At 42.2% G+C, this 24,874-nt stretch overlaps 1 protein-coding gene across 1 annotated transcript in view; it reads left to right on the top strand.

Annotated features, from left to right (window-relative positions):
* Positions 1-24,596, top strand: part of LOC113162948 (cadherin-20) — a 69,048-nt gene extending 44,452 nt beyond the window's left edge. The window contains exons 2-12 of the mRNA XM_026361225.1: positions 4,708-5,012; positions 8,532-8,826; positions 9,215-9,334; positions 11,567-11,734; positions 13,119-13,306; positions 13,439-13,692; positions 17,692-17,828; positions 19,721-19,842; positions 20,390-20,507; positions 21,225-21,476; positions 22,714-24,596. Of these exons, the coding sequence (XP_026217010.1) occupies positions 4,708-5,012; positions 8,532-8,826; positions 9,215-9,334; positions 11,567-11,734; positions 13,119-13,306; positions 13,439-13,692; positions 17,692-17,828; positions 19,721-19,842; positions 20,390-20,507; positions 21,225-21,476; positions 22,714-23,231 (2,477 nt within the window). The 3' untranslated portion in view covers positions 23,232-24,596. The remainder of the gene's footprint in view (positions 1-4,707; positions 5,013-8,531; positions 8,827-9,214; positions 9,335-11,566; positions 11,735-13,118; positions 13,307-13,438; positions 13,693-17,691; positions 17,829-19,720; positions 19,843-20,389; positions 20,508-21,224; positions 21,477-22,713) is intronic.
* The last annotated feature ends 278 nt before the right edge of the window (positions 24,597-24,874 follow it).

The following is a 24,874-nucleotide window of genomic DNA, read 5'->3' as shown; positions in this document are numbered from 1 at the left end:
ATACCAACATACAAACAAGTGTGTGATCTTGGGAGAAGAAGGCCAGAATCCATACCTCAGCCTGGCTCTCTTCCTGTGAGCTGCTGAGAAAACTGGGTCCTTGCTGCAGGCGCTCAACATATAGAGGCTTCGCTTTGGAAAACAGATCTGGTCAATTTATTCAATCTTTGTACACATACAGATAAAACATATCAGAGGCCATGCTGCAACTAAAAGTAAGTTCAGCAACCAAGTTTGAATTTAATTATGTGTAGGTAAACATTAGCATTTAGAAATGAGAAGGGTAATTGGACTATTTAAGAAAACTCTTCAATATTTTGCAACAGCCTATTGAGCGGTTTTCTCATTTTGGGGCTCCTGCTTTTTAAAAAGGGCATCGATGCAGCCCCTCTCCTGGGTTGGACATATAGTACATAGCCTTCCTGGTGGCGTCACTTTCCACCATGCAAAATCAATTGTGGTTAACAAATTGACCATGACGTTTCCCTGCCAGGATGGGTGGAACCTTTTTCATGGGTCCACCCAGTTTTTAAGGACCTTTTCCACAGTCTGGGAGGCCTCTTTTTAGAGATGTGATGAGTGGTGCACAGACATGGACACTGTGAAATTAACACTTAATAATGCTCCACATAGCATTTAAACAGGGCGAGCTCGTACTAAAATACCACACACTGAGTTGGCCCTTGGTAACCTCGAGCAGTGGATGGGAATTTTGTGGACCAAAAGCTCTGTGCGAGGCTTTTGATAACATAGGAACTGGAACGGACGAATATTTTATTGATAAATCCATTAATCATTGGTCTATAAATCTTTGAAAATAGGAAAAAGTTGTAGTTTTGGCCAAACAGCACCCTAGAATCCAAACATATTAATACATATGCCCAAGAAAAGCAGCAACATTTGACATTTAGGAAGCTAAAACAAAGTAATGTTTGGCATTTTTGCCCAGAAAATCATTGAAGTGATAAATAAGTTATCAAAAGAGATGAACTTTAAGTTGACTGACCAACTGTATGATCTGTAGATCCTATTAATTATACCCACTTCTGCTGTCTTTCAGTATTGTTTGTATTTTAGGCAGGACTGTTTGTTATTGATTGAAATCAGTCTAAAGACGAAGAAGCTGAACCTTTTAACACAGCTCAGTCTGAATCCTAAAAGGATAAATAGTAGTAAGGAGTAAGAGGATTTCCATGTGCTACTAAAGGACTGGAATACATTTGTAGTTGATTTGGCCATTAGCGACTCATTCGTCTCAACAGGTGGAGTCAGATAAAGTATTTCGCCTCAGCTTAATGGTGTTTGGTCAGTCGTACAGCAGTTATTTCCTGTTTATTTTGCTCGGTGGAAAAGAAACGTTCACCCCTCTCTTTGTCTCTCTCTCTCTCTGTCTCTCGAGTTGGGGCATTTTGATAAAGTCTATTGTTGTCAGATTGCAGTTAATGGAGCAGCAGGTGGACTTGGAGTAAGATGATACCACAACATGGCCCATCATTTTGTCACACCAGCTGCTCCTCCTGACAATCACGGTCTCTAACTGTCACTCAATTTCTTCCTCCAGCAAACACTTCTCCTTTAAGGGCGTTTTTGCTTTTCAAAAACAAGCCAAAAAAAAAAAAAATCAGATCTTCCTTTGTCTCTTTTTCTGTTTTGACTTCATTTCTTCCTATTGTGTTTTCTAGAGAACGGTTCCAAACCGTGCCAGTTCCTCTTGAATACAAAAGCACATTTTCAACTGGGAAGAATGTTGCAGCTCGGTGGGAAAATACCTCTTCGCCTTAAGTCTGGCAAAGCTTTTTCATGTGATTGCTCGTCTGCCCTCCATCTCTCTCCTCATCTCTTTATCTCTTCACCTTCCCCTTTGCTTCCATCCAGCCTGCGTGGCAACTGCCATCTGCTTTTTTGCTTAAACAAGTGAAATGCCAAAAAGATTAGCTGAAGAAAATGTTTTGCCAGCACAATTGCGGAGCATGTCACCTCATTAGCTACGACAAAATGGAGCAAAATGCTCGGGTGCAAGCTGTGACCTTTGAGGGGAGGAGCTGAGAGGGGAGGCCGGTGGTTTGTGAGCAAAGAACAGGGAGCTAATTTCACTTCATAATGGCAGAAAAGAAGGGAGCAGCCAGGTCAAGTGTCAGCCATCCAGCCTAGCGGCCCTCACAGGGTTTGCCTTTTGAAGAAATACAACACGCACACACACGCGCACACACACACACACACACACACTCGGCCCAGTCTCCCGCTGACAATGCAGCCACGCCCCCCCCACCCTTCCCTGCCTTTTGTGCCCCTTCAACAATGATTAACTGAGTTTGGTGATTCAGTGAGAGTCTACAGCAGCACAATACACTCTCTCATACAAAACATAATGGAGTCAGCTCAGTCTCTCTTTCTTCCGCTGTTTTTTTTTTTTTTTTTTTCAAATCAGCCCCTGACTTTCCGTCTCCTCCTGTTAACAGCCTCTTTGGTTTTCTTTGCCTCCCCCTCCTCACTGTGCTCTCTCTCCGCCTTTTGACCATAAATCCACCTATTTTGCCCCGACCTCGTTAATGCAGCGAGAGCGGGCAGATGTGGCCATCCTCCTAATGCATAAAAACAAGATGCAGATGGAAAGAGGCAGCATAGTGCCGTGCACAGCATGCAACGGAGGCATCGATTAGCTAAAATCGATGCCTTAACTTAAAAGGCATCTCCTGCAAAAAAAAAATTGCCGAATTGACCTTGCTGATCTTAAAGATTTGTATGATGTTTGTATCAAAAAGAGCAATGCAGAAGGAGATAGCATGAAATTCAACTTCCAGGCAATACTACAGGGGGCTTCAAAACCGGAGGGATGGAAAGAAATACACAGTACACTTGTAATGAGTGGTGTGCAGCATTAAGGGGAACTTGTACGACATGGGCATGGAGTGAATAAGCTGAGCTTGGGTGTGAACAGAAACACTGCAATCTCAGAACATCACACCCCCGAGCCTTTTACAGGAGGTGTGAAGGAGCTCACCTCTCCGTGACAGTAAGAGGAGGAAGGAAAAGGAAAGATTGTGGTCACACATTTTTTTGTTGTTGATGATGTGAAATGCCTGACTGTACTGACCTGGAGGGAAAGGAGCTGAAGCCGCTGGTATCATTTCTTATTTCTCCTCCAGGCTCCAAAAACATTGACATTAGTTATGTTTTCATTAAAAATTTAAGCCAAGTTTCTGGACTTCAGCAAAAATGAATGTAAACTTTTATTTATTTACTTTAGATTTATTCTTAATATATTTATTTTATTTTGTGCAGAGAGTTAGATAAGAAGATTTAGATCTCCATATCTATATACTAAGTATTTTGCTTGCCTTGTACTTTGCTTTAAATAAAAGTGCCAAATGACTAAATGTAAATGCAAATGTAAGTAGCTGGAGAGCTAAAGCCATTTGGTGATTAACTTAGTTTAGCATAAAAGACAGGGATCAGGGGCAAACAGCTAGCTTCTCCATAGTTAAATAATAGCATGTCTTTTCATAGGCACATTAAATATGATAAAGTGTTTTATATAACTTTGAACTCTGGACAAAGCCAGACTAGCTTACCTTTATGCTAAGCTAATAAGGTAATTGCTTCCTGGCGCTTGACACGAGAGTAAAAAAGACTGTCAAGCGAATTAAAAGTTATTTAATTAATTACATGCTCTGTGTCAACGGGCGAAGAATTTTCTCTGTGATTAATTAATCAATATTAGCGTGCTCGTTTGACCGCCCGAGTATAAATAGTCCATTTGATTATTAAATAAACATATTTCGCTAAATGTTTCCTGATAACCTAACTTCAGCAAAGTGAACAGAGCTAGTTCGATTCTAGAAAGTTTACTAGATTACACCGGGTCTCTTCTTTCTTATGACAAACATAAAAAACTTGTAGTGGAAGAAGTGAAAGTTACCGTTTTTGGACAGGACACCCAGTACTCATCTGCAGCACATACATATAAAACTCCTTTACAACCACAGACTGTCATCCTTATGCTAATCTGGGTAAATCACCTCGCTTGGGACATTACAGTTACATTTATCTTCCATATGTCCAGTGCTTTCTCTTTGTTTTCTATTTCTGGTTGTAAAGAGGTTTGAATGGTGAATGGCAGCACGGCACGAAGGTTTTACAGTAGAATAAGAGGAGACAGTTACTGCAAGATCAATCCTTTTTAACAAAGTCTTCAACAGAGTTTGTCAGTGTCGCATAAAAAACCTCCACTGTCTTACCTGAATTTTAATAAACTCAGCCAAGAGTCAAAATACAATGAAAATATAGAAATAAGATTTGCAAAAAAAGAAAGCCACTTAAGCAAGCAGTCTTAATATCTTGATCAATGTGAGTGGTGACTATTTAAAAAAAAAAATCTGTTTGTTTTTTGACTATATATCATTACTTTTGTATTTCTTTGATCAGTATCATTCTCCTTTTATCATTTTCTTTTTCAGTTTAAAATGTGAAAACTACTTTTCTTTTTATAATACTTATAAAAACAGGTTGATGAAACTGTCGAATTGCAGCTCAACAAAATTTCTCTAGTGGAGAACTAATCTGGAGGCAGGGGAAAGACAGCAAGTATGTGCCATCCGCAGGACTCCAACAGGGCAACACATACTGGGCTCAGTATTCATCAAAAGGATGATGTCCAGCAGGACATAAATCTGAGACTCATCTGTCAAATCCTTTTTTCTCTTCCAGGACTCAACAACAGCAAGAAGGAAGGCAGCCAGGAAACAACTGCACTCCTGAAGAAAGAGACAGTCTTTTCAAATCTGTGCTTCACAATGGGAGGCCGATTTCATCTTCCAGCAGCGGCCAGCACATTGCTCCCCGTGGCCCTGTGCATTTTGACCCTTCTGCCTCACACCCTTCTGGGTAAGCCTGCAGAAGAGGACAATGCAGGCAGCTCAGCGCTGCTCCAGAGGGTGAAGCGAGGCTGGGTGTGGAACCAGTTCTTTGTCCTGGAGGAATACACCGGACTGGAACCACTTTATATTGGAAAGGTCAGTGCTAATGATGATACATACTGTACTGTATGTACTTGCACACATACACCCAGCTGGAGTTTTTCTGCTACAAATAGCTAAAACTAAAGCAGTCTAATACAACAGTCTTGTTTTAGCTAGGAGTATAGTCGTATAAACTGTCATCTAAGTGCACACACATAAAGGAATAACCTGAGGAAATGCAAAGTGTACAAGTTTCTCACCTAGCAGGGGGAGCAGCTCTTCTGAATGACCTTTCCACTTGGTGCACCTAGTGTGAAAGAGGCCTCAGTGTAGGTGTTGCAAAGAAATTCGAGCATAACTTTCTAAACTAACCAAAGAACTACAGGGGAGCTCAGCAGCCTGGAGGTCATCTGCTGCTTGGCCAGAGCTGAGTACATGAATTCAAAAGATAAAATCATGGGTGGGCAGAGGCAATTGTCAATGACTGCAGAAAAAAAATCCAATTTTTTCTGGTCCCTGGATGTAATGGGTCCATAGTAAGACACTATGAACCAGAGCCAGGCAGCAGTGATTGAGTTAATTGCCTTGAACCAAGGCCTCACTCAGTTAGTCCTGTTCTATAATAGTGCAGAAGTGGACTGCAACACAGCTGACATGCTCGGAGAAGAAAAGAGGAGGGATGCACAAAGGAGCACTTTGATTGCTCAGTTGTTAAAGCGAATAGAACATTTGATCAATAGCTGTAAGGCCGGTCATCATCAGTGGAAAGACACAAACTGTCTTGCAAACTGCAATAAAAATGGCCACCAATTAAAAAGTGCTTCTTGGTAAAGCTTTTTATTACAAGGTTGTCATGCGCGAGAGAGTAGAGTTGCAAAAATGAACCCCTTACCCTTATGAACCCCGTCACTTCAACCTGTCTGGCCAAATTGCTGCATTTAGGAAGCTGCTGCTGTTTAGCTTTTATCAGCTGTGGTCAATTAACACTCATTTAGTAAACTAGCCAGATGACAAAATGAAACTGTTGGCTGTTATCTAGCAAATATGCAGCACGCTTTAGTGTTGAGCTGACCCAGCTCAAGGTCAAGCTCATCTTTTACAGACGAGACTCTGATCTATAGGTTCCCTTTAGACCATATGTGATATTCAACATCCATCATGGCAGACTGGAAAGAAATCATTCATTTTAAGAATAATGAACATTTAGAAGCAACTCAACATCTCTGCTCTGCTGGCAGTGCTGTTCAATCAGACTGGCTCACAGGTGGCCTCAACAACACCTCTCTGCATTAAGATAAGTTTTGGAGCATATTTCTACTTTGAAAGTATCTGAAAATAAGTTACATAGTGTAGCTTTAGCTGTTGTCTCAGTGAGGAAGCCTGTTCTCCAATACTGTGCTGTATGGCATAATATTTATATGCAACTACGTCTGTGCTTCATAACTCAATAATAGAATCATAGAAGCAGGACTGACCTGAATAAAGCGTGATTCCTGCAGATCGTTCTGTCAGAACTCGGATGTAAGATCTCACTGAGCATATGTAATGCTCTCCCAAATTCCTAAAACTATGCTGTCCCTGATCTTAAAGCTCTGATTCCAGACCTTTGATTGAATTTGCCTGTCTATTCCCTGTCGAGGTTTAAAACGTGGTAGTACTAACCGCTCATGCTGTGAAATTTCCTTCTGGGAATGATGCAGACCTCCCTAATTAGTGCTGTGGAATCATTTTATCACCACCACTCGGGAAGGCAAATGCAGGATTCCAAAAAGTCTCATGCTCCTGCAGATAGAAGAGTAACAAGTCCTGAGAGAGCGCCATGAGAGCCGGAGAATAAAGTGCTGCATCTGCTTATGTGCTATGAAAAATTACTTACATCGCTGTTGTATAGTCACTTCTATATCTAACCTCCTCTTCTTTACTGTCTCTTCACCGATGCTTTTCAAACCTACTATCAACTATAATTTTTCCAAGCTGAATGACATAAGTGATTCTAACAGTCTGGCCTACTGCTCAGAGAGCCACTCATGGCAGAAAGGCATTGTAGGATGTGACAAAGCAGGAGAAAGATGTACTGTAGCCTCAGTGCTTTTTCATCTTCAGCTCAACCCACCTTGCTTCCTCTCTGTTGAGGAACGTGTCCAGAGCTGGGGGAGTATCTGGGCTTTGGGCTAGGGGTAAGACAGAGCAGGTGATTGATAGCCTGAGTGTCAAACTCCCCCTTTTCATAGGTTTGTGTGGAAAAGGAAGGATCAGTGGTGGAGAGAAGGCACCAGTCTGAGATACAGTATATCACCATGAGACAGGGGGCTGAAGCCCACAATGGGGTGTTGATTAAAAAATCTATTCTGGGCCGAGCTGGGCTGCACATCGCTTTGTAGGAGAGAGTGCAGGTGGCTGCGTTCTCTGAAGAGACAGGAAAAGCTGTATTGTCTGCTGCATGGGAACGGTAGTTATTGTGAAGATTGCTGCTGAACTTCCGCTAGAATAACAAGTGTTGCTGTTTGACAACCTCAGCTTGGTCATTTCACTTTGTGGCCCCAGACGACAAAAAAGCCAAAGCAAGTATTTCTAAAGACGTGTTTTTAGAGTCGATTTTTGTCGGTGTTTTGCTGCGTGCTCGCCGTGCACGCCTGTTGATTATATACGAGACAGACGTCAATGGGGGCATTTAATTCCGCTCTCCCAGTGTGATGGTAGCAAATACTCATCATACGCAAAAAACCCTCTAAGTACACAGTAAAGAGTGATTGCATATCAGCAGGCTGGCATTTGCACTTACGGGTCATAAAATGCTTCTGATTGCTCTGCAGGGCCAATGGCAACACAGGGGCTGTAAGCTGTGATTAGATGTCTACTTACAGACAGAGTATTATGGTATGCCTATATCCACACACAACCCCTGGAGGTTCTGGAGTTAATGTATCTTTATCCATATTATCTATATGACAAGAGAATCTGACAACACTGATAATAATTGAAAAGGAGTTACACTTTGAAATAGCAACACTGTAATTCAGCATTGTGAATTTTAAATTTAAATGTATCTAGAGAAAATGATTAGCTGACAAATAATTTAAAGGATCAACTGAGGAGATGAGCCACTGGATTTCATGCTCTATCAAGCCTATACTGAAGCAACATTGATACATACATACATAAAGTTTTATAGGACGTCCTTTTCATTTGGTCTTCAGCAAGTGAAACACATGTTCAGTTGGACTGAGATCATGCATCTGACTTGGACAGTCAAAAACTTTCCATTGATTGGCCTCAAAAACCCATTTGGTTGTCTTGTCTCTATGTTTGGCCTCACTGTGCTGCTGTATTGTTCTAAAATTGGGGAATTGTGACCTAATTAAGTGGCCTCAAAAACATGTGGCTGGGTTGTCCTAATACTTTTGAACTGCACAACATGTCTGTTCAGCCTGTCTTAGTTTCAGCTTGTGACCACTGTTACACTTTCTTAATGTACTTTTGATTTTTAGGATGATCATGTCTGTTGGCTTTGTAGTTTTCAACCTATACTCTCTTTGTTGAAGAAACGTTTTTTCTCTGTAAACATCTCTGTAGCTTCATTCAGATATGGACAAAGGCGACGGTTCCATTAAGTACATCCTGACGGGTGAGGGCGCAGGTACCACCTTCACCATTGACGACAGCACGGGGGACATCCATGCCATTCAAAGGCTGGATCGAGAAGTGAAGGCCCAGTACGTTCTCCGCGCCCAGGCGCGCAACCGCCTGACGGACAGACCTCTGGAGCCAGAGTCCGAATTTATCGTCAAGATCCAGGACATAAATGACAATGAGCCAAAGTTCCTGGATGGCCCCTATCAGGCGTCTGTACCTGAAATGTCCAAAATAGGTGAGTAGAAGAAGAAAGAAAGGCAGACAGATGGATGAAGGTATTTAAATGTTGCCTTTGCATGTTTGTGCTATTTATTTTTACGGGAGTGGCTGCTGCAAGTTTGCAGCTGTGGTGAACAATAACAAAGGACGTAACAGCCCTGTAGAGTTATTGTTGTCACTTGTCCATACAGGCTTGGCTCCATCTGTTTCATTCACTATTCATAAACCTATGTTTGTGGCTACTTTGAAGTAAAAAAGCATAGTTAATTCCTGAACCTGTTCCAGACACAGATGGAAAAAAAGTTTTCTTTTGTTTTGGTGATGTGATTCTATGGTTGATAGACATCTCTCTGTCTCTTCATCTCCCATCTTCTTTACTTTGCCTCTATTTTTCTTTTACCCAGGAACATCTGTGATCCAACTGACTGCTTCAGATGCAGACGACCCCACATATGGCAACAGTGCTCGTGTGGTCTACAGCATCCTGGAGGGCCAGCCTTACTTCTCAGTGGATGCCAAGACCGGTATGACTGCTCATATGCCCCAAAACCTCCACTGAAAGACTCAATGTGTAACCAGGGAAACCAGTATTTTTATCATTTACATGAAAAGTCTGGTGGATTTCAAACTTCTCCAGCAGCTTTAACTATTTTATGATCTCTGTATGAATTTTTAACCAGTATGAATGATGTTATATGACCTGATAAAGTCGACAAACTTACCTCCGACAGTCAGGATTTATTAACAGCTGCCTTCCTGACAGCTACTGTTAAATCCCCACCTTTTTTCTAACACTGTATCACACTGTAATTGCACCGTGGTCTGATTTTAGCAGTCCGCACTTTGCGCCCCTGTGTATACCAACCAGCTCGCAATGTGGGAAGCTCAGCATGGCTGCTGTTGTTGCTATGAGACTAAGCAACACCATCTGAAACACGGCACTCTTTTGCTGTAACTTGCAGTATCTCAAACTCCTGTCACTCGACAATAAAGCTCAAAAGTGTGACTTCTCTAAAAATGAGGACAGAACCAGACAGACAGCCCCGCAGAGCAAAGTGGTTCAACAAACTTTCCCATGATAGAAACCTCACAAAGATATCAGATCAGTCTCTGCTCATCACTGAAGCATCATGACAGCGAATTGGCATGTTTTGGTCTGTTTACTATAAATCAAACACAATTTACTGCTGTTTATTGTTTTGATGATGATTGATTATTTGTTATGATCTGACTCCCAGATCATAATTACATTATATTATCATAAGATGAATAGTTTGACCCGTCCTTCAGACAATCAGAGAAAATCAAAGGAACATTGTATTTTTTTCTAACACATATATAAAAATGTATGTTAGTTTTAGTTTCATTTAAAAAAAACTAGTTTCTAGCTGCTTCTTGTCTTTATGGTATATTAAGTTTACCACCTCTAGCTGCCTGCTGGGTAAGTAGTTACAGTTATCAACATACTGTTAGAATAATATATTAAACAATATGCAGGTAAAACTGCTTAAGATTTAAAATGCAAGCGCAACACTGCAGCACACGGCTTTCACAAAAATCCATTAGTCTCCTAAAAGCAGAGCAGCTATTGTTTGCCACAGCTGCCACATTTTCCTTGTTTGTCAGCAGTGAAATCTGTTGAGCAGAGCTGGAGCCAGTCAGACTGCTGCTACTGTAGCTTCATCCATCACTGAAACACAAGCTACAGCTATCAATCAGCCTCCCAGACTCAGCCGTAAGCGCGGCACTCAGGTTTTTGTTGGTGCAAAACACAATATCAAACTGGACCACATATATCTCAGCGTCTCAGAGCTACACACGCCGTTACACGCGCTCTTTTTCTCGCTCTTCAGCACAAAACATCGCTTGACCTCTGTTGAAATCTGCTGCATGTGTACTGTTTGCGTGTGGATGTTTTATGGCACTGCTGACAGCGTAGTAGAGAGTGACAGATCCAGAGGGAACTGTTAGAATTAGCGACCCCTGAAGCAAGTGGCATGCACTGAAATAAGCAGGTTATTTCCAAACTTGTATACATGGAGGAGTTTAGGGATCAGGTTTCTCCTGTGTTTCAGTCAACTAGTTAATTCATCACCTCTCTTTTTTTTAGAGACTGTTAGTGACTAGGGTCTTTTGTGAGTTTTATTTGTAATTTGCATATGTGTGAATTTGAATGTATATTCTTCTGCCCAACTAAGTAGCTGTGAACTTGCAGAACCTACTACCCTTGTGTATATTTACTTATTTTGCAGTATCCCTCCCTTCATTCATCCAAGTGGTTGTCATGGACTACTAGTTTCTTCTTCAGGATTTTGTGGCTGGATTATATTTGAATAGAAACATCGCAGAACACCCGCTCCAATATGACTACATTCTGATTCGAACATCATTAAATCCTGACTGGTGGATGGAAGAGTGTGACCGCACCATTTTTCCAATAGAGCACAGCCCACTTCAGATCTTCAAAAGAGAGGACAGACGTCTCTCATGTGAAATAGCCAAAAAATGTTCCAGCTTCGGCTGGAAAATACTTGTGTAGAACCACGTTGCCTATAATGAGAAACTGAAATAGGTTTTCAACGCTTTTAAGCCTGATCCCCCAGAGAAAACGGAATCATTTCTTATAGATTACAGCTGTCCGGGTCACTGGAAAGTGTTTCAGGGCGGCATCGCTCGGACACACGATGTGTCGCCATTTCTCTGTTTGCTGACCTTTAATGCTTCTCTGTGTCTGTGTTTGTCCTCTCTGTCTTTAGGTGTGGTCCGTGTCTCCCTGGCGGATATGGACCGGGAGACCAGAGAAAACTACACTGTAGTCATACAAGCCAAGGACATGGGCGGCCAACTGGGGGGGCTGGCCGGCACCACAACTGTCAACATCACACTCAGCGATGTCAACGACAACCCGCCCATGTTTGACCAACGTAAGTGTTGACTTTCTTCTTGCCGTACTCTGTTTACCGTACCTACACATCTGTTTCCTTTGGGTTTCACTGTACTCCCCTTTCTGTACCCTCATCACGTTCGTCTAATCTTTCATGATGCTCTCAGTAGTGAAAAAACAAAGTAACGGGCTGCAGGAATACTCCACTGTGTAATACTGTGTATTATGTACAGTTTCTAAATATTCAGTTATTAGTTCCAAAAGATTTTTCCATTGACACCCCCTCCCCCTCGAACACATTAGAGATGGCATAAAAAGAATTTAAAACCCACCTTTTGAGAACAGCTTTTAATGCGTGATTAATGTCCTGCACTTACTCCTGCTTTTAGAGTGGGTTTTATGTTGTCTGTCTTTTATAAAATCTTGTTTTGTAAAGTCTCTTTGAGCAAAGAATTTTCTTTTACAGATTACTGGTCATTACTTCCTTGATTTCCTTCTTTTTTCTATATCTAAAGTGCAGTTTGTGTTTTAATTAAGATGTTTAGAGAATGTACGGATGTTTAATCTCAATGAGGACTGTCTCACCCAGTTTACTGTGTAGGTTTTTATTACTTATGTAAAGTTATGAATGTAAAGTAGCTAATTTTTCCCCCTTTTCCATTAAAAAATACACACTTTTTACATCAAAGGACAGAATAAACATATATTTAATGTTTGTAAAATTCAGTCTCATGAGAGAGTTCATGAGACTTAACTTTCTCCACATGTCTTCACCTCATGTCTGGTGAAGACGTGGAGCACCCAGCCGTTAGTCCCTCTGCCCTTCTCCCTCTGTCCACCACTGGAGACCAGTCCCCAGTCATTTGCCCCTGTTTCAGCCACCAGTCGACCCCATGCTGTCTCTTTGAGTATCTCCTCTCATTATGGACCTCTTGGGGTCAGGGGTTGTCTAGTTGTCCGCGGTCATCACAGCATGGCCGACGGGTGGCTTCACTCATAGACAAAGAAAATACCCTCCGCTGCCACTGCTGTCCACTTCCACTTCCATCACTAGTCCTCCACCAATTAGTGCCATCACTTCGATGGAACTTTGATCGACTGTGAAGAGCTTCAGGGATTCCCCTCTGTCAAGCGCAATCTGCAGGCATTTCACTTCGGACTGCAGGAAGTGCCACAAATTGGGCAGCTGTCACCTCTTCTTTGAGGCTAAACGGTAGATGAAATTCAACCAGACCCAAGAGGCAGTGTATAACCCAATTGTAAGGTGTTTATGGAGGCTTTTAGTCTCGACTGCCTGAGACGTGATTTTCAGATTAGAGAACCAGTTGTGTGGGAAGACTTTTGGCTCCCTCTAGAGGATAACAGAGTAAAACAGATGGAAACGCTGCCACAGTGTGATCATTCAGTTAATGTATACTCCACAGGGCTGTATCAGATGAGCGTGCCAGAGTCGGTTCCTGTGGGTTCAGTGGTGGGTCGAATCTGGGCGAAGGACAGGGACACTGGGGTCAATGCCGAGATGAAGTACAGCATCATCGATGGAGACGGAAGGGACACCTTTGACATCATTACTGATCCAACCAACCTTTTTGGCATCATCACAGTGAAAAGGGTAAACAAATGATGAATAATATGTTCACGTATGTTTTTCTTGCACAACTAATTGAAATTATACTATTCCAAAAATACTCACTGTCAGTTCTGACTATAAAGTGTCATCTGCTTGATGGTTTCCTTCCAACAGCCGCTGAACTTCGAAAGCAAGCCCAGTTACACTCTAAAGGTGGAAGGTGCCAACACCCACCTGGACCCGGCCTTCCGCCACCGCGGACCCTTCAAGGATGTGACCATTGTGCACGTGAGCGTGGAAGACGTGGACGAGCCCCCACAGTTTGATTTACCATCGTACTACATCGAGTTGCCAGAGGATGCTGAGATTGGGACTGTGGTGAAGACGGTGTCTGCGAGGGACCCTGACGCTGCCAACAACACTGTGAGGTGAGGACAACAAAACCAATGCTCCTGGTTTTGTGTGGTATTTCTATCTTCACTCTATTATTTATTTATATATTCTAATTGTAGGAGGTCTGCTGGTGTAATATGACCTGATTACCAGCAGGGGGCAGCATCACAGCATGATTTGTCAGAGCAGAGTGAGGTAACTGTGGGCTCCACAGTGGGAGAGGTGGTACTGATGAAGCTGAGGATGAGGAGAACAAATATCTAACTCTATCATATGCTCTAACAGATCATATGATATGTGTTGGAGTCCAGGCTGCAGCTTTTCTAAGCTAATTAGACATAAAGGCTTTAATTACGTTATTAAGCTACAAGTTGCACCCTGTCACAGCTGTCCATTTCAAAACCTTCATGGGGGCTAGAATATGGATACAGGAAATAGTCTGTACTGAATATGACACTGCCTGTGTGTGTGTGCTTCTGCAGCTAAACATGTGTCTCCACGACCAATCAGAAGTTTACATTAAGTGCTTTGTCTAAAATGTCTTTCCCTACTCCCTACACAACAAACACTCTTTTGTGGGAAGGACATAAAGATTTCAGATACCTAAGCACCTAGATAAAGTGCATTCATCCACTCATTTGCCTCCATCGGTCTTTCTCTCCCACCTCCTCACTGGACATTTGATCCCTGCAGCATGCCTGGAGTTTGTCCACATAGAGGTGTCCAAGAGGCCTAAACAACTTCAACTGACTCCCTATAATGTAAAGTAGCAGAAGTTCTACTTGAAGGATGAGTCTAGCCACCCCAATTGCAATTTGTTTACTTATATAATCAGATTCTTCTGTTACTATGAGAATGTTGAACTCTGAATAAAACACGTTTGGTTGGAAGCTGAGGAGTTTTGTCCGTACAGTCTTACTTACAGACATTTAAAGTCCCCAGGAGAGAAATTTTTGAGACTTTGGTGCCACCATGAGGTTCACATTTGTGGTTTTTAATGAAATATCTCTGCTGCTACTGACTAAATTAAACCTATGATAAAGACATTTACATCTAGCTTTAGATGAAATGTCATTTTTTAATTTGTGCAATACTTTAGCATGTCTATATACAGACTCACAGAGTTGCTAACATTTACATTTTACATTTAGTTCTTTGGCAGATGCTTTTATCCAAGGCAAGTCAAATATCAAAGCCAGGGAGAAGAACTTTAAAATAAAGTTCTCTAGAAAGAGCTCTTTCTGCTTCAAGATTTTTTAAAGGTTTTTTTAAGGTTTAAGTGAACAGAAAAGTTCAGAAGATTTCTGTTAACAGCACAAGTTGTTGAAAATTGGGAGTGAGGCTGCTGAGCTTACAGAGGTTGGTACATCGTTCCACCATTGTGAAACCACTAAGCTGAGAGATCTGTGCAGAAAAGTCGTGTAACGTGTTCTTTTGACTGTTTTGCTGTATTTTGGATCATCTGGAGAGGTTTGATGGTGCATGTTAGTAACCCCATCAGTAAAACACTGCAGTAGTCAAGCTGAGATATGACTAGAGCCTGCAGTGTAGTATAGTCTGAAAGGTACAGTCTGAGCTTTCTGATGTTAAGAAGGGCAAATCTGCATGATCTTGAGACAGAGGAGATATGGGTGGTAAAGACTGTGGAGTCTTTGTTAAGTTTTAACATACATTTGTTAAGTGTTTAGTTTTGTTAAAATGATATTCCCATCCAGCTGCCTTATCTTTAATTGGCTTCTAAATTGAAATGTAATATAATTTATTATATACTGAAACAGTCTTGGAACTGGACTCAAATGCAACAACTCTGAGACAAATGTAAAAGCAAACACTGTTCCCCTTTAAGAGCATCAGCAAACACAGGTAAAAGCAAACCCTAGGTCAGAGCGTGGGTCAGCAACAGAATTACTACTGGATGAGGAACAAAAAGGACTCGGCTATGTCAAAAGGCAAACAAGGGTAAAAAAAACACAACAAATAAGTAAATACAAAGACTGGAACTGGAACGGTGTATGGACATAGTGGTCAATCTGGTAGGGGAGTAAGGGAAACTGAAAGGTGAGCCAGGTGAGCCCAGGAGGGCAGGCAATGACAGGAGATGTTGGTGGAGAGAAAGGAAACTAAAATAAAAGAAAGCTACATGACCAGCGTGTGTCTGACAGTATGTATTGTAAGAATTGTTGGTCATTAGTATCATGTCACCTGCCACATTCTTCAGTAGTCCTGACTATCCCCGAGAACCACAGCTCTGAACTCTTTGAAGCTTGAGGAACTCCACTGACGACAATTAACAGACAACTCTCTAATTCCTGGAAAGAGTAGGAATCACAGGCGCTGATGCAGCTAAAGCTCCAATCTGAATATCATGTTTCCCTGAAATCCCCTCAGAGCTGGAGCTGCATGCTGGCTGTACATCAGGAAGAGATTTTCAAAGAGCCAGTTTGGAGCATAAGTTATGGCATGAGTAGCAGACAGCCGAGGAATCAGTTGAGGGTGACAGTGAAGAGCTGAGGTCAGATACTGCAGCAGCAGCAGCATCATCAGATCACGGATAACAACAACAAGCAGCAGGTGACCTTCAGTCACTCAGTCTCATTTCCTTGTTACATCTTTACGTCCTTTACCAGCAGCAGAATGACTGACAGATGTATCTGAACTCACATACACACACACACACACACACACACTTTTTCACCTGCTATTTGATGCACACACACATACACATACAGCAGCCCCTCCTCTCGACTTTGGAGGAGTGATATTAATAGAAATCCTTGAGGGAGCAGTGGATGTGCCAGTCACAGCTGTTTCCTGTGGGCACACAGTCCAAAACACATACTGCAAACAACCCAACAGACAGGAATACACACACCGAGGCTCTGCTGGTAAAGTGAACATATCTGTGTGCCAACACCAGTCTCTTATTAAACATTCAATAAACACACATACAGTAGTTTAATGCATGTTAAGTGATCATTTAATGGTACTAGGCGCCTTAAGGAGCTGCCTGCTACCCAGAGAAATTGCTTTAAGATGCTTTAAAGGAAAAAAAACACTATTCCACCTTCACAAGAGCCATAAATATACAATATACAGCAGAATGAAAGCACCACCAAGTTGTTAGACTTTCCTCAGAGCTGCCATCAACAGTATTTAAAAGGAAATATGAATTGTAAGAGAATGAATGACAAATTAATTTGACTGACAGTAGAGACACCGAGGCGAGTGGTGTGGAAGCAAGACATGCTACAGAGTGCATCACTTAAAATGTCTGATTGATTTATTGATAGATGGTTGGATGGATGGATCACTGAGCACAGGCCCAACGGCCCAGACAAAATCTGCATAATGTGACGCCAAACACGCACAACAAACACAAAAAGATGCTAAATGTCCCACAGATGTTCACCGAGGGCCTATAACTGCTCCAAAGAGACACAACTTCTTAAAAAACAGATGGAAAACCATCAAAAACGAGTCCAAGTGGACAGTTGTGCCAGATGCAATGAAAATCCCTCCTGGCATTTCTGAGTTATAGCATTGATGACCTTGAACACTGAAACTAAAGAAACATCAAAGAAGAAAAGCATTTTAGAGGTGGGACTTGCGCTGACAGACACTTATATGCACCTATTCGTCTTCCAGGTGAGAAAAGAGTGAAGCAGCTACCGCTGAGCTGTGCTTGTGTGTTTCTCCTCTGTATGTGTGTCTGGCTGTTGTTACAGTTTGGATATTGGCCCGCTGTGGCAGGAGAGTAGCCAAGGCGGCACGCCGCAGGTCCGTGTATCCCCAGCGTCAGCTTGGCAGAAGCTGCAGATACTTTGATTAAGCCTTAACTGGAGCCTCTTCTTCTTATTGGGCCTTTAGAAGCTGCCAGCTCGTCGCCTTATCGCACAGATACACATGTGCTGCACATGCTGGATTGTGTCTATGTGCCCCCCGTTTCGCCCTCAGTTGGGATTACAAGCTGCCGAAAACACACAACTGTGCACTTAATTCGACACTGACACTGATATGTGAATTTGTGTCACCAGGTATTCCATCGAGAGGTCCAGTGACCCCGAGAAGTACTTCTACATCGAGATCACTTCCGGCTCGCTGATGACAGTGCGCTCGCTGGACCGAGAGCAGATCGGCTGGCACAACATCACTGTCCTCGCCATGGAGATGAGTACGTCATGAACACGGAAACAATCACTCAAATCAATCAATCAAATACAGCATCGTGGGGAGAACAAGCACATTTGTGCTTGAACAGATGATTAGTTGATGAGTCATGTTCTGTCAATCACCTGATTGGTCAACAGATTAACTGATGAACATAAAAAAAAAAAAAATGCTGTATATGCTACTGTTGGTGCAACTGAGCTGCTATAAAGGAGATTTGTGCAGTGGGTTTACTCAGACAAACAACAGATGGATGAATACACATGCACAAATGCAGAACCAGTGATTCTGGAAAACAACTCCTGCAGAGTTATGTAATGTAGAACAGGAGATGCCCCGCAGATCTGCACGCAGCTGGTAGCAGCGAAAGTCACCTTCATCCTTCCTCACTTTGCTTTGTTTGTCTGTTTGTCTCTTTTGTTTGGTAGACACACCTAAAAGGAGACGGTAATTGAATTAATGACTAATTAAATAACTTCCCGCATGGTGGCTAATTAAAGATGTGATGGAGACGGAGAGGGCGAGAGAGGGCACAGGTAGGAGGGAGCGGAGGGAGAGTGAGAAGTGACGGAAACAGCGTGAAAGAGTAAAACGAGCTGGAACAAATTAAAGCTGATTAATTAGCCTAAAGAAAATAAGCATCATTAAATGAAACCAAAGTTTTTTCTTTACTTTCTTTGACTCTTCTTAGTCTGATTGGTGTTGGTTGGTATTTATTGATGCTGCTCCGTGACCATCCCTCCAAAACCCGTAGGAGGAAAATGACGAGTCTGGGTGTGAACTAAGTCCAAATTTGGGTTAAAAATAAATATAATATATTATGAGATTAGAGCCAATTTGATAAATCATGACACAAAATATTTTAATCAGTCAGAGAGATGAGAGAAAAGTTAGTAAGAAGTAAGAAGTTTTGATTTTATGTAGAAACTCTGGATTTTATAGTGACGTACATATATAAGTAAAAGTGAAATGATCAAAGTAAGTAATACCTTTATGAGAGAAATCATTACATCATAATATATGTTGTAATACATGACATTCTTATGAGGGTAAAGTCATGATTTTAGAAGAAAACATTATACCAGTGATTTTATAGTCAAAATGCTAAATGTGAGATTTATAAATTGTCCATAATCTTGCATCTAAAACCCATCACTTCTCTCAGCAGATAATTACACTTTCCACAGCAGGAAACACACATTTGTCATTAATAATTTTAAAATTGTGTCTTATAAGAAGCTATTTTGCTATTTTAATGGGAACTTTTCCTACTGTGACATGTCAAAGAGTCTTCTCTGAACAGTGTGTTGATTTAATAAGCTTCTTTTTGTTTCATTTGGAACAAAACTCTCCTTCCTTAAAGCGACTCAGTTAATTTTCACATTTTAATTAAACTGCTTTGTACTGTACTTGAACTCAAATAGCTTTTCACGCTGCTGATTTCACTTCGCTGAGGTAAAACCTCGGCGAAGTTACATCACTTTCACTTGAGCTGAATATTAAATAACGTTTTTTTTTTCCCGACCCTCAAACACACAGACGTGTTCACAAGGCAACATGGAGTTTTGACCTCCGGAGTCAAAGTCACGCCATTGACTGATCGATCATGTGATGAAACCTGAGAAAGTAGTTACTGCCCACTAATTGCATTTCTACTGCCTATTACACAGCTGGTTAAGGTATGCAAATTGCTGATTGGTGCTGGAGAATCAGAGGATTCTAAGGAGCCCTAATGTGCTGCAGGCTCGCTGTGAACAAGGGAAAGATTAAGAGAGGCAAAAACTGAGCTCAGCAGGATCCACAAAGAGTCATTTATCTGAGTCCATCAATGCATCTCGCAGCCTTTTTTCCTTTTTTCTTTTTCAACTTTGTGACTTTATGTGTGTGTTCCTGCAGATAACCCCACACAGATCGCAAGTGTGTCTGTGGCTGTGAAGGTCCTGGACGTGAACGATAATCCTCCTTCGCTGACACACTATTTGGAGGCTTATGTGTGTGAAAATGCCAAAGCAGGGCAGGTAAACAGACACGAGCACCTGATGTGACAGCATTTTATACCGCAGGATGAAATATGATGTGTGTAGGTCATTAGTAATGGCTGTGTTGCATTTAAACATACATTTGAGGTACTGTACAGCTCGTACCGGTGTACAATACTATTTTAAATGCAGGAATTATACATGCTGAAACGCAATTCAGCATTTTTACCTGGCAATAGTAGGATCTAAATACTTCTACTGTGTGACGTTTTACATTGTTGTCCATGTTATTTCTTTACTCACATACTAAACTGTGCTTCAACACATTGAACACTCTTGATATTGTCATACTGTAAAGACTCATGGTCATTATGTCACACTGTGGCCTGGTGCTTGGTGCAGTGTACTTGTAGACATAAAAACAGGAATATAATATAGTTCAATGTAACAAAAGAGAGATTGAAATAGATTGTAATCTGATAAAAGCTCTTGTGTAACACGTCATGCTGCTTACACAACAGCAGCCAAAGATGAATCAGTGTGTTCCTTCTACTGAGATCTGACACTGTGTGTTGATGTAATCCAGCTGATCCAGACAGTGACGGCGGTGGATCCAGACGAGCCGATGGGAGGACAACACTTCTACTACAGTTTGGCTCCAGAAGCTGCCAATAACCCAAACTTCACCCTGAGAGACAACCAAGGTAGCTTACTGTCTGAGGCTGAACTATCTGTCATGCCATCTTTTCAGTGTCACACAGGCTGAATACTGTTTACTGTTAGATTACTACAAACAACAATCAGAAGAAAAATATATATCCTTCAGTTTGTGAAATGTTACCTTGAGGAGAATAGAACAGATGTGAGGTCACAGTGACCTCGTCACCAAAAAACTATTCCCTTCATCTTTGAGTCCCTGTTCCCTTGCACCCCTGATAATTAACCATGTAGCTACAACATTCTTGGATATAAGAGAAATGATTTCACAGATGTGAGTAATTATGACGTTGTAACTTTGACTAATGGTTTGAAATACTGGTGTCTCTTGTGTCATCCATCCCTCTGCACTATGTACAGATTTTTCTAACTACGTACTGGCCTACTGGTAGGTAGTAAAGACCCTTCTGAACCAGAATAAGTGAGATAATGACTAATTGGTGTGAAATTGCTGCATATAGCACCTTCAATCATCACTTCCTTTTCACAGAACTCTTTAATTCAATCGCCTCCAACCCTCTTAAATCTGTCCTTTCTCCCCATTACCCGATGTGAACTTGAATACTGTACATGTATGTCCTTAGCCCTATTATCTCTAAAAGCCAGCCATTGCAGAACTAGTGACCCAAGCAGAAAAGACTCCAGACGCTCTGTGTCTCTGTGCACTAACTCAACCTTTCCCTGACCTCCTTGTCTCTTTCCAGACAACACAGCTTGGATCCTGACTCGGCGTGGAGGCTGGTCACAGCAGGACCAGACAGTGTTCTACTTGCCCATCTTCATCTCTGACGGAGAGCAGCCGGTCCAGACCAGCACCAGCACGCTGACCATCCGGGTGTGCAGCTGCAACCAGGAGGGCAACGTCATGTCGTGCAACGCAGAGGCCTACAGTCTCCCCGCCAGCCTCAGCAGAGGAGCGCTCATCGCTATCCTGGCTTGTATCTTTGTCCTGCTGGGTGAGTTATGATCCGCCGCTGAGAGGATGTGCAGAGAGGAGCCACTGACCTTTTGTCATACAGTGATATTTAATCTGACACAAGATCAGATAAATCCTTATACAGCCTCTGTGGGGTCTTGAAAAGTCTTAAAAACATTTTTTTCCTAAGGTATTAAAAAGCCTTACCTTTTTTTTACAAAGGCAGTAATAATTTTCTGACCATTCATACATTCATTTTAATATTTTATTAGTTAAGTCATCCATACCTCCTCTTATTATTGGAAATTTGTGTTTTACATTACTGGGAAATGCATTACTGACAAATGTTACAGCCTCATAACCACCAAATAACATGTGAAAATTGATAATAAAAACCCTATTTATTTAAAAGAATGAGCTCACATTTGAAGCAAGCAAAGGCGTTTGAACAAAATTTACTGCCGAGTGAGTCAACCTGCTGAGGCGTCCTGCTTACAGTCCCGCGTCTGCAGGGAGAGATAAAGTGGGTCCATATCATCCTCCAAGGGAAAAGAAAGTGTTCTGCTACAGGACAGCTGGCACTAATGAATGCTAGACTTTCGCCAGGATACAAATAAATAAATAAATAAATACATTTATCCTGCACCGGTGATGTAACACTGAGAGACGCCTTAGCCGGCTGCTCTCGATGATGTAAATTTTTAGATGATAAAATATAATAAATAGCATTTTCATGACATGTATATACACATTTATTTCCCTTAAACAGCACACGCTATGTGTACATTCTGTTTCAAGGTTGATTTTTTTTACTCAGGAGAAATCACATATATTAAAAGTCGTACACCAGCTGAAAGGTCAGGGTGCTGCAGTGATTGTAATCAATGTCTATTTCTGTGTGAGGGTCACCCTGGGTCAGTACTTTCACACTTCAGTACAGAAGTAAAAAATGCACTCTGGCTAGGAAAATGTTTTCGACCTAATGCAGCTACATGATGTTTTTCTTCGTGTTTGACCTGTCAGAGGCATTCATCCAAAGTGAGGGAAATCATGACATGCCATCTGCACAGGCTTGCTGCTTTTCCTGCCCCCATTACAGACATGTTGACTCCAATTACAGGTTGTGTGGGACATGATGGTTAATCCAGCCCAAGATTGCGTCTTCAAATTGTCCACAAATGATTTGAATACATTTAAATCCCTCGTGCCACACATGTATTTTGCTGATTCATCTATGTCTACGCTGACAGTTTCTTTTTATCTTTTCTTCCCACTAGTGATGATCCTGCTCATGCTTTCACTGCGGACTCATCGTAAGAAGCCGTACCTGTGCGACGAGGAGGAGAACGTGCACGAGAACATTGTGCGGTACGACGACGAAGGTGGTGGCGAGGAGGACACCGAGGCCTTCGACATTGCTGCCATGTGGAACCCACGTGAGGCCCATCACCACCTGGGCAAGATGAGGCAAGACATGCTTCCGGAGATCGAGAGCCTGTCTCGCTACGTCCCCCAGGTGTGCGTCATGGGTGGCGGCGGGGACAGCAACGTGCATGGATACGTGCTGGCTAAGCTCCTGGAGGCTGACATGGACCCGTGTGCCCCGCCTTACGACTCCCTGCAGACCTACGCCTACGAAGGTGAAGGCTCAATCGCTGAATCACTTAGCTCGCTCCAGTCAGGGACATCCAACACTGACCACGAGTACGACTACCTAAACGACTGGGGACCTCGCTTTAAAAAGCTTGCAGAGATGTACGGCGTGTTGGAGACAAACATTCCTCCAACGTGGTAGAACAGAAGAAGACTCGCTTTTTTAATCTTAGACAAAACACACCAACAAAAAAGAGAAAAAGAGACAAACACATCCTAGAAGTGACACAAGCAGACACAACGTCTCAAGGACGACACAGTACAGCTGGGATGTGCTCACGTTCACACCCTTGACTCTTAGCACTTGAACTCCTGCTGAAGCCTCGATTGCCCACGGCCTTCAAGGCCCAAGCTGCCCACAGCAGCAGCAGCAGCAGCAGCAGCAGCAGCAGCTGCATCGTGAGCTGGTTTTAAATCTCCCCCAGAGATGGGGCTTCAGAGACGGGCTGGATTGGCAGCCTCACGGGGCACGAAAAGGAACGGCTTCAAAGCACACGTACACTCCCCCGCCTGACCCAGCCACCGGGAGAGCCTCTTTTGGTTCAAAGTGGTGAGGGGTTTGTGCCAGAGATGAAAACGATAGAGTAGGACTGCTTTGCTCACCTCAACACAGGAGACAACTCTGAAATGCTGATCCACCGCTCTGAGTTTGTGCTCTTATACCACTCTGCCACAACACGGAGGGAAACATTCGACTGCCACCTCTGCAGTTGGAGACGCGTTTCTGTTTAGTTTCATCTGTGGCAGGTCTTAATTTATTTCTGCGTTTTCTGTGCTGTATTTATATTTTTTGATAACTTATTTGAACGCTTAGAACCGACACTGTAAACTGCCGCCGCGTGAGGAAATCTTTAAAAGATGACATATGTGTTGTAACATACATGACGTAACTGCCCTTGTTTTTTCGATTTTGTGCGTGATAAAGGTTTTACGTGAATCTCCAAAGGTCCCATGATATGCACAGGAGATGGCAATGCTGTAATCCCATGTGGGTTTTTCCAGGTTAATATGTTTTCTGTATTGTTGTTTTTGTATCTTTTTTAGCTCTTTGTATTGTAACTGTTGTTTTATTTCTAAAACATAAAGCAGACGTACACTCACGAGGATGAGAGTGAAGCCACTTTTGGGAAAATCTTTTGATGGAATTGGATGCATCCCAGCAGACAGACACATGTTGCTCAAGATGCATCCCTGTACCTGGATTAGCACACGACCAAGTCGCCTTTCATTTTAGACCCACCACCGTGCCAGCCGGAGTCCGACGGCAGTGAGGCTTGATCTGTCCTGTTAGAGATACTGTGTTGCTTTCTTAATCCTCCAATCCTGTGGACTACACAGACATTGCTAATCTGCATTAAGTGCCAAATGTAAAAAGGACAAAAATAAAGACATTTTGGAAGAGAGAGAGAGAAAAAAAAAAAAGAATCAGCAAAACACAAACAACCAAAAGACAAAAAAGGATTTTACAAACTGAGATGGAGTTGAAAGTACATTTTGATAATGCCGTTGGGTGGAGTTTACTTGAAATCTATGTGGTCAGTCATGCTACAGTAAGTGGTATGTGAATGTAGATATTTTTTTGTATTCTTGGTAATAAAAACATAAAAAAAAACATGTTGCTTGTCTGCCTTTAAACCATCTGCAGCTGATATATGCACAGCACTAAAGCAACAAAATGAGCGTTTAGGTGGCGGCATTTTCAGAGGCGCCTGTAATAATAAACTGCTTATGCAGTCCCCTGAAGCATAGCAGAAGACACGCAGGTCTTTCGAAAGATAAAGTCGC

The sequence above is a fragment of the Anabas testudineus genome, chromosome 2, assembly GCF_900324465.2.
Source record: "Anabas testudineus chromosome 2, fAnaTes1.2, whole genome shotgun sequence".
NCBI lineage: Eukaryota > Metazoa > Chordata > Actinopteri > Anabantiformes > Anabantidae > Anabas > Anabas testudineus.
This window is presented reverse-complemented; position numbering and strand designations above follow the sequence as displayed.